Source organism: Sinocyclocheilus rhinocerous, unplaced genomic scaffold (assembly GCF_001515625.1).
Source record: "Sinocyclocheilus rhinocerous isolate Xijiao unplaced genomic scaffold, SAMN03320098_v1.1 scaffold140, whole genome shotgun sequence".
NCBI classification, from domain to species: Eukaryota; Metazoa; Chordata; class Actinopteri; order Cypriniformes; family Cyprinidae; genus Sinocyclocheilus; species Sinocyclocheilus rhinocerous.
This window is the reverse complement of record NW_015642053.1, coordinates 2,106,486-2,115,858: the sequence shown is the minus strand read 5'-3', so window position 1 is coordinate 2,115,858 and position 9,373 is coordinate 2,106,486. Positions and strand designations below refer to the sequence as shown.

The 9,373-nt window shown below is 36.3% G+C and overlaps 2 protein-coding genes across 3 annotated transcripts in view; one reads left to right on the top strand and one right to left on the bottom strand.

Moving 5' to 3' along the window:
* Positions 1-1,780, bottom strand: part of LOC107755433 (uncharacterized protein C17orf62 homolog) — an 8,760-nt gene extending 6,980 nt beyond the window's left edge. The window contains exons 1-6 of one of the 2 annotated variants that reach the window (XM_016572216.1): positions 1,613-1,780; positions 1,213-1,300; positions 1,066-1,107; positions 884-957; positions 708-804; positions 485-629 (exon numbers count right to left, since the gene is read on the bottom strand). In XM_016572216.1, coding sequence (XP_016427702.1) covers positions 485-629; positions 708-804; positions 884-957; positions 1,066-1,107; positions 1,213-1,300 — 446 coding nt within the window. In that variant the 5' untranslated portion in view covers positions 1,613-1,780. Of the gene's footprint in view, positions 1-484; positions 630-707; positions 805-883; positions 958-1,065; positions 1,108-1,212; positions 1,301-1,446; positions 1,465-1,612 lie in introns of those variants that run through there. The other variant, XM_016572217.1, reaches the window with a different exon arrangement.
* Positions 1,781-2,652: 872 nt separating this feature from the next.
* Positions 2,653-9,074, top strand: LOC107755497 (nuclear prelamin A recognition factor-like). The gene is made up of 12 exons (XM_016572302.1): positions 2,653-2,929; positions 3,400-3,487; positions 3,636-3,701; positions 3,864-4,001; positions 4,092-4,224; positions 4,770-4,904; positions 5,991-6,109; positions 6,191-6,320; positions 6,576-6,648; positions 6,807-6,944; positions 7,102-7,259; positions 8,550-9,074. Coding segments are annotated over exons 1-12 (1,431 nt in total). The 5' UTR covers positions 2,653-2,927; the 3' UTR covers positions 8,801-9,074.
* The last annotated feature ends 299 nt before the right edge of the window (positions 9,075-9,373 follow it).

The following is a 9,373-nucleotide window of genomic DNA, read 5'->3' as shown; positions in this document are numbered from 1 at the left end:
AAGATGATTTTCTCAATATTTGAAAATCTGGAATCTGAGGGTGCAAAAAACATCTAAATATTGAGAAAATTGCCTTTAAAGTTGTCCAAATGAAGTCCTTAGCAATGCATATTACTAATCAAAAATTAAGCTAAGTTTTGATACATTTACGGTAGAAAATTTACAAAATATCTTCACGGAACATGATCTTTACTTAACATCCTAATGATTTTTGGCATAAAAGAAAAGGCAATAGTTTTGACCCATACAATGTATTGTTGGCTATTGCTACAAATATACCCGTGCTACTTAAGACTGCCTTTGTGGTCCAGAGTCACATATATATAATAAATATACACAGTACACACATATATTATGTAAACAAAAACAAAAAAAACATTTAGGATGCGATTAATTGCGCTTAATCATTTGACAGCACTAATATACAGTATATATATTTTTTTTTTTTACACAATCACAGGACTGCAAACGGAGCTTTAAGTACCTGCGTGAGCCCAGCGTGGCACTTTGTGTAAGAGGGTGAGAGAAACCTGTCGCTAGACGCAGCACCAACAGGTAACCCTTCCCCAAATACCTCACCCTCTCCTCCTGAACACTCACGTCCCGCAGGTGTCGCAGATCTAACACCACTGAGCCAGAGAATACAACATTTAATTTGAGCGGTCATATAGTGCAAAATAAATAGCAACATATAACACAAAACTCACCTCTCTCATGTCCTCTTTTCCACATAGTCAATATCATGGTATAGAGACTAAGCGTCTTTAATTCGATCTCGTTCTTAGATTTATCAAATACTGCCTCCTAAAGACAAAGCAAGACAGACTGTTAGGACAGCTGAGTACATCCACTACAGATGTAGCGTGTGTAAAATGTCTCCCACCTCCCATTCCTCCATATTCTGTAGAGCCACAAAAAAACAGCCAGTCACATAGAACATCTTCCATAATATGCTGTCTACAACAAAAGAACAAAGCAAAGTGAGCAACACAGATCACAAAAAGACTTCCTTTTATTGTTTTATTCAATTCCAGGGTTATTAGACATTCAGGAAACATTTCTCACCAGCACTGTAATAGGCTGCTGCTAGTCCAACTGAAGCAATTCCTGTAAAAAGAGGAAGTAGGAAGACGTTAAAAGATATTTTATGTTGCACATGGTAGACTACACAGTTCTAGTCACCAAATTCTCTCTTTACAAATGATCTCATACCAACAAGGAGGGACCATGATCTAATCCCAGGAGACCTCTTCAAATGGAGAAGATCAGATGTGTGTTTCTCTACGACCATATACCCCATCTGTAAATACATTTCAAATGTTTTGGAACACCTAAAAACACACCTAAAAGATCTAGTTGGAGATTTCCAGTAATGTGTGTAGCATCACTGTACTCATCATAACATGCCAGAATACTGGCAGCAGCTTTGTACAAAAGAAAGCTTACCTTTAATACTGCACAAAAGGTGTTTTATGTACAGCATACTATATATAATCATAATAAACCTGAGCAGTTTCATATACTTTTGAAATAGCACAAGGACAACACCCTCGTTAATGTGATCACAGATGTCCTGCTATAAACCGACAGCATGTGAAAGCATCTTACTTACCTTAATAAGTCGCGTTCCTCTTTTAAACAGTCAATTTTTTTTTTACTTTCAAAATATACCAAATCTAAACGTTGTAAATCTGCAATAGAAAACTGGAGCAAAACTGATTAAGGAAATAAAACGTGTAGATCATGCAACACACATGAAACCGCTTTCGAATGACGTTGATTTCCGCTCAGCGGTTTCCGTTCTGATTGGGCAGCATCTTTTAAAGGAGCCCGCCCTTTACATTATAACCTCTGCCTCCCTTATCTGCACGATTGCGAAATCCTTTTAAAAGTTAAAAAAGAGCTTGAGTCGTGGCTCGCGAATAATCTGACGCATCTGTATAAATAGTTATTTTGGATTGAAATGTCTATAAATCCAAAGCGTTTTAGTAATTGATGCAATGCCCTTATTAAAATGTCATATATGGCATAACTAAACTATCTCAAAATATTCTTATATACGACTAAAATGAGTTTACAGTAAGTCAAGCATTGTTGCTGATTCACGCATGCGTGTCCATCCAGGCAAGGAGTCATTCTCGCGAATCGGTTCTTTCAAACAGTTCGGTACTATGAACCGAATGAACAATTCAGAGGTTCCTTTACGTCATGACGTATTCATGCCATCACGTAGTCCCTCCTGACATTCCGGTGTGGCATATTACATACTGTAAGCACATTTTTCTATTAAATTGTGCTAATTGGGGAGAGATTATTATTGTAAATGTATTATGTCCCAGTTCATTTTGTTGCAGCCATGATTCGACTCGTAAAAACAAAGTTATTTAGGACATTTTGTTGCACTTACATTAAACAATACTAAAATAGCATTATTTGATTGTTAACCGGGATCACAGCGAGTCGAACGTCAACGTCCGACAATGGCGTTTAATCCATAGACATGTATATATATCTATGGTTTAATCCGCCTAATCATGAATCAGGACATGTCTGAAAGAGAACTGCTTGGTTCAGTGAGTTGGTGACTCGAGAACGATTCAACTGAATCATTAAAAATATCCGACTCAAAAGGACGGTTCATTCACGAATCGGACAGCGCTTAAGGACAATGGAGTCGGATGCACCGGAGTCAAATCGAGCCGAGATCCTTCTACCGCGAGTGTGTCCCATTCGGATTAGACAGAGTTGTGAAACGGATGACTGGATGAACATCATCAGTGTTATATGACCGCAGTGCGCTGTTTTCTGATGACCAGCTCGCGCTTTCAAGTGTCATAAGGAGAAGTTCCTTGCTGTAAAGACCTAACGTTACTACTGCTTCGTCTCCTGGGTTTCCCCCTGAGCAATAAGGGCTTCATGTGATTTTTATGTGAGTTGAGTGGCCTATTTTTTGTTTGGTTGTAGTGTATGCTTTATTTTAGCACTCAGACACTCGGTAATGTTAGGTTATGGGACAGGTGGTTAAGTAAAGGTCACGGTTATCTAAGGAAATCGAAGTCCTCAGAGCTTTTGATCATGTTATTACCCAATCACATGCATGAGAGATCCACAAAACAGTAATCAGGTGAAACTGAATACAGTATATCATGGCAACCTAAAATTATCACATTTCCCTTAAATTTGAGTTTGGGTAAATGTTTGAGGTTAATAACGGGCTTTTTGTAACTGTATTTTAATTCTAACCCCGCTCTTTAGGTTAAATATGTGTCTTTGACGGGCTTTTTGTTCATTCTAACCCTGCTCTTTAGGTTAAATGTGTGTTTTTGGTGTCATATAACATCCAGAAAGCTCTATAAATACAGAAAGCTGCAGAGAGACGATTTTATTATCTTTTCACAGGGCACTGAACATTTCAGGAGCTCCTCATACAATGTCTGAAGTCAGTATTGGACGGAAAAAGGAAAAGTGTGAGAATTGCACTAAACAGGTAATAAATCTATTTAATACTGATGTATGTCTTACCTAAATGCAATAGTATTCGTGCAAGTTTTAGTTTCTGTCTGAATCAGAGGCTGTTCTCATGATTTATCTAGTTACTAATCACTGTTTATTTTCCCCTCAATTCCACCTCTTAGTGCAACAAGAAACAGAGTGAGGAAGGTATAAACTCACTGCAGGAGAAAGGTGTTGCCACTGGAGAGGTATTTCTCGTTTTTTATTCATGAAATGTGTCAGACACACTCATCTGATAAACTGGTTTGCATCTGTTGTTTTGTTTGTGTTTGGTCTGGGGGAGGATGAATGAACAAATTTGTTTTGGACGTGTGGATGTTGTTGATAATCTGATACATGCTTTTTCTCAGGTGAAAGAGTCTACCTCAGTTCAGCAGGTGTTGTTGAGTGCGTGTCTGTCCTGTGACGGCTGCTTATCGGAGGACGAAGGCCAGAGAATCTCTCAGCAAAATCTGGAAGAGATCAACCATGTGCTTGCCCTCAATAAGGTAGTGTAGTGTAAGCCTGAAAAATGCCAGACTTTGAAAAGGTGGTCTGTGTGGATGTATCTCACGTTGTTATTTTTGTGTCTTTGGCAGAAATGTGACACTTCGAAGCACAAAATTCTCGTGGTGTCTGTGTGTCCCCAGTCGCTGCCATTTTTTGCTATTAAATTTCAGCTGGATGTTCCAGCAGCTGCAAAGAAACTCTGTGGCTTCCTAAAGATTGTGGGTACGTCTGGACGCCACATTTGCCTTGAAGTCACTGTCACTTTGCCAACATCCTTAATCAAAATGTTTACATCCTATAGTAAACATTTGCCACGTGCAATCTGACTAAGCTAATAACTGTCCTAAATATTTGTACACATCAGTGTTATTCCAGTATCCTTTATATAGTACTATAGTTTTAATTATTATTTCGTATTTGCTTTCATTTTAATATTTTAATTTTAATATTTACATTTTAGTTTAGTAATTTTATGTGATTTTTGTCATTCTATTAATTTATTTATTTTTTTCATTTTCATTTCAGTTGTAGTTTATTTATTTACAGCTAGTAATTTTAGTATTTAAAGCTTATTTCAGTTAATTGCCAAGGAAACAATTCTTGTTTTTAGTTTCAGTTTTTCCATCTAATGTTTACATTTTTATTAATTTTAGATATATTTCAATTAACAAATGTTTTTAATAGTTTTAGTTAACAACAGTAACCCTGGTAAATGGTACGTGAGTTCTTTCGTGCTGTTTTAAGGCCTCTTTCATCTCTCTCTTCAGGGGTCCATTATGTCTTTGACACTACAGTAGCTGCAAGTTTTAGCATTTTGGAAAGCCAGAGAGAGTTTGTTCAGCTTTACCGTCGTAAACATCATGATTCTAATGCCATGCCGATGTTCACATCCTCATGTCCAGGTAAGACCATCCTGATAACCACCTAAGCTCATTTACATCTCTAACACGCACTGTAAGTTCCCATTCCACCAGAAAGCACTTATACTTCTATAAAGGGATCAAAGTGGCAATGTGCAAGTAGGTCCACACAGAATCTCTGCAGATTTTCACCGCATTGCATTTTTATAAAATCTATGTTAGCTAATGTAATCACAGCTTTCAGCTTTGAATGCAAGAAAAGTCTGCAGATTTCAATTGGATCGTCATGTCATTGTAAAACTCTTAAAAAATTATAGGTGAAGTGGTTGCCAACTGACATCGTCTTTCAACACAAATAAGCACCTTTGTGTGAACCTCAAGCCTTTGTGTTTTTCAAACATTTTGTCTCTAAATGTAGATAAGAGCCAAATGTGGTGCAGTGTGTAAATGTGGGTTGTGTGTGAATGGGTGTGAATGGGTGGGACTGTGTTAGATAGCCATAGCATTCTGCAGCTGTGAGATAGATGAGTGTAAGCTGCCTTACACACTCTTCCTGCCCTTTTAACAACTTACTTCCTCACTTTCAGTGGCCATTATTTCATTTTCATCATGGATGATAATTATTTCCTCACTAAGCTGATGTGTTTATCCAATGTGACTTACAGTATGTTTAGTTCAGTGAGAGTTCTCCTGAAACAACCCAGGGCTATATGTCTTGCTTAAATGCAACATTTTGTTATATAAAAGAAATTAACACTTTTATTCAGCTAGGACGCAATAAATTGATTAGTAGTAGTAGTAGCATAAATGGGTTCAAGATACAGTAATATTGTCATGATTTGATTAGTGCATAGTTATGAGTTATTGTCAGAGTTTGCGTTTTGGTCAAATATAAATAAATCTCACACTATGTTTCACCTTCTCATAGCTCTGAATCCTGGTCACTTATTTTTCTCAAAAATAGTAAAATAAAAAATTACAGTACTTACAATATTATTTTTGGTATGAGAATATCAATTCAGTGTTGTCAGATAAAATGGTAGTCAATACTGCTTACTATTGTCACAAGTTGCTGTATGTAGTAAACATACGAAGATTAAATGTGTAATTGTGTGTGTTTTTGTGCAGGATGGATTCGCTATGCAGAGCGTGTTCTTGGTAGCCTGGTCACACCACACATCTGCACCGCCAGATCACCTCAACAGATCATGGGCTCCTTGGTCAAAGACTTTTTTGCCAGACAACAGGTGAGAGCTGTCTAGGGCTTACTGGTCTATTTCTTATTAGTAGTGACAGAATGAGGCTCTGAATCTGTGTTGTCTTTGTAGAAGCTGACCCCAGATCAGATTTTCCATGTGGTGGTGGCTCCCTGCTTTGATAAGAAGCTTGAAGCTGTAAGAGAGGAATTCTACAACAGCATCCTAGAGACCAGAGATGTCGACTGTGTGCTTACGTCAGGTATGACTACGAGGAGATACTGGGCTACTTCTTCTGTTACTTTTTCAGATCAATTATTAACTAGCAACAGGTTTAGACCAAATTAGATTTATTTCTCCTAATATAATACTTCCTTCGTCTGTCTTTCCTTCTTGGAAATGATCCACAAGGTTTATTGTATGTTAATGTATAAAAACAGGTTGCACAGGTTTCATGAAGGGTGTTTTTGTGATCTTTGTACTCCTGAAATGACACTAAATGGCTGTTTTTGTTTAGGAGAGATTCTCCATTTAATGGAACAAAGCAAAGTTGCTGTAGAGGAAGTGGACTCTGCTCCTTTGGATCATGTGTAAGTTAAATAAACACCATTATATTGGAATTAGAATAAACAATTCCATAGGTCTTTACATTTATCCTATTAAAGAAAAGGCAATCTGAGTCTTGCTGAACTGTTATACTGTTGAAAATAAGAGGCAAACAATCCAGAAATGAGTGTGTTTGTTTTAGATTTGGTGAGACCACTGACCCAGGTATGACCAGACATGAAGGTTGTGGATCCGAAGGCTTCCTGGAGCATATTTTCAAACATGCGGCCAAAGAGCTGTTTGGCCTAGACGTCCAAGAGATTGTGTACAAGACACTCAGGTGAGAAACAGACCGGTCAGTGTTTGATGACTGTACATGGATCATCTGTATGGATGATCGGTATTATTTACAAGTTATGAATATGTAGTCAATGCTAAATAATAATCATAATATTATCCTTCATTGATTTTATAAACACCTGTCTTGTTTCTGCTAGGAATCGAGACTTCCAGGAGGTGGCGCTAGAGCGTGATGGAGAGACTCTGCTGCAGTTTGCTGCAGTTTATGGCTTCCGGAACATTCAGACATTAGTGCACAGAATGAAGAAAGGCAAAGTGCCCTACCAGCTAGTAGAGGTGCTTTCCTGCCCTGGAGGTTTGCAATACTTTATTGAACAGGAAGATTTTTCATGTTTTTTAAAAGAAGCCTCTTCTGCTCACCAAGCCTGTATTTATTTGATCCAAAGTACAGCAAAAACAGTACAATTTTAAAATATTTTTACTATTTAAAATAACTGTTTTCTATTTGAATATGTTTTTAAATGTAATTTTTTCCTGTGACTTTAAAGCTGAATTTTTAGCATCATTATTCCAGTCACATGATCCTTAGGAAATCATTCTAACATTCTGATTTGCTGCTCAAAAAACATTTCTTCTTATTATTTTGAAAACAGCTGAAAATATCAGGTTACTTTGATGGATAGAAAGTTCAGAAGAACAACATTTATCTGAAATATAAATCTTTTGTAACATTATAAATGTCTTTATTATCACTTTTGATCAATTTAAGGCATCCTTGCTAAATAAAAGTATTAATTTCTATAATTTCTTTTAAATGGTATAGTATATAATGTTACAGAAGCTTTTTATTTCAGATAAATCTTTGGATAAATTTTTTATTTTTTTAATATAAATATTAAATGAATTATAATAACTTAAATAGGTGCTGTCATTTATACAAATAAGCTTGAACGTATTATTATAGGGTTTGCATGGTCGTATAAAACCTGGAAATTTCAGGGTATTTTCAATTTGTGAGGCCTAGAAATGTTAGTCAATATACAAATATAGTCAATATTTGGGGTCATAATTTTTTTAATCTTTTTTTAAAGAAGTCTCTTAGCTCACCAAGGCTGCATTCATTTGATCAAAAATACAGTAAAACAGTAATATTTTAATATTACAGTTTAAAATAACTTCTCCATTTGAATATATTTTCAAATGTAATTTGCTGTCATTTATCAAATATAAATAATTTATTGTACTTTAGTGAATGTAAATGTTTTTTCTTGTTTTGCTCTACTATTTTAGTGGCTAAATATTGTTTTTTGTTAACAACAAATAGCTCAAAAGCCATTATTAAATATTAGATATGAATACATTTGTGATATTAAATGTAAAACGATATTATAACAAGTTAATAATAAATGTTTCAAAAATATTAGCATTATTAATCGTTTGTACATTTATAAATGTTTCTTCTTTGACTCTTAAGAAAATGTTTGTAATTTATAAATGATGTAAATGTATTGAAATGATACTGTGAATGTTGCCATGAATATAGCCATTGTTGCTGATATGGTGATAAAGCATAAATAAATACATTTCTTCTTTGGCAGTAAAAGTACAGTTTCTTTCCTTATCTCTCCTTCTCTTTGACTTTCAGGCTGTTTAAGTGGGCGAGGACAAGCTGAGGGAGAGGGAGGTCGTCCTGACCGAACATTAGTCCAGCAAATGGAAGAGCAATATAGCAGCTTACCTGTCCGTCTGCCTGACACCAACCCAGAGGTCCAGCGCCTCTACCAGGACTGGCTGGACGGCCACGACTCCCCACATGCACAGCAATGCCTCCACACTCAGTACAAGAACCACACGCAGCCGCCCTCTCAGATACTAAATTCTGATATTCAGTGGTGATTGGAATGTCACTGATGCGCTCCCACAAATCTAGAACCAAGCTTGGCATTAAAAGCACCAATCAAGACTGACTGTTTGATGCCATCTTGGGATCACACAGACTGCAATGTGTCTGCAGTAAAAGAAAAGTTGGACAGAGGACCAAACAGGCTTCCTGTTCTATGCAGTGAATCGGATTCTGCTTTACTAATGAGAAGATTTGCATTCGTTAACTAGTTTTCTGGAACATTCCGCCTAAATGATGTCATGCATGGTTGGGCAACCAGCCATCACATAAAAAGTGTTATTAAAAGGACAATAGCAATAACACAAGGCAAAAAACTCTGGTTATTATTGATATTAATTACTGGACCCTGTTAATACGCACTGAAAGAAATATTGATGGCATTGTGTATGACGATCACTAAGATTCAACTTTAGAAAGTGCAAAACTAATACATACTGGCACAGTGAATTAAAGAATACCCCAACCATCAATTAAAGCTTCCTTTTTATATATATAGAGATGTGTGTACATATCCTGTGATTCTCACTTAATTTATTATATTTTGACTAATTTACGCTTTCACCCAC

Bases quoted from the DNA above. Each gene is read 5' to 3' on its own strand.
- LOC107755497 (XM_016572302.1), top strand. The intron at 4,002-4,091 runs GTAGTGTAGTGT...TGTCTTTGGCAG, and splicing joins ATGTGCTTGCCCTCAATAAG to AAATGTGACACTTCGAAGCA. The intron at 7,260-8,549 runs GTTTGCAATACT...TTTGACTTTCAG, and splicing joins GGTGCTTTCCTGCCCTGGAG to GCTGTTTAAGTGGGCGAGGA.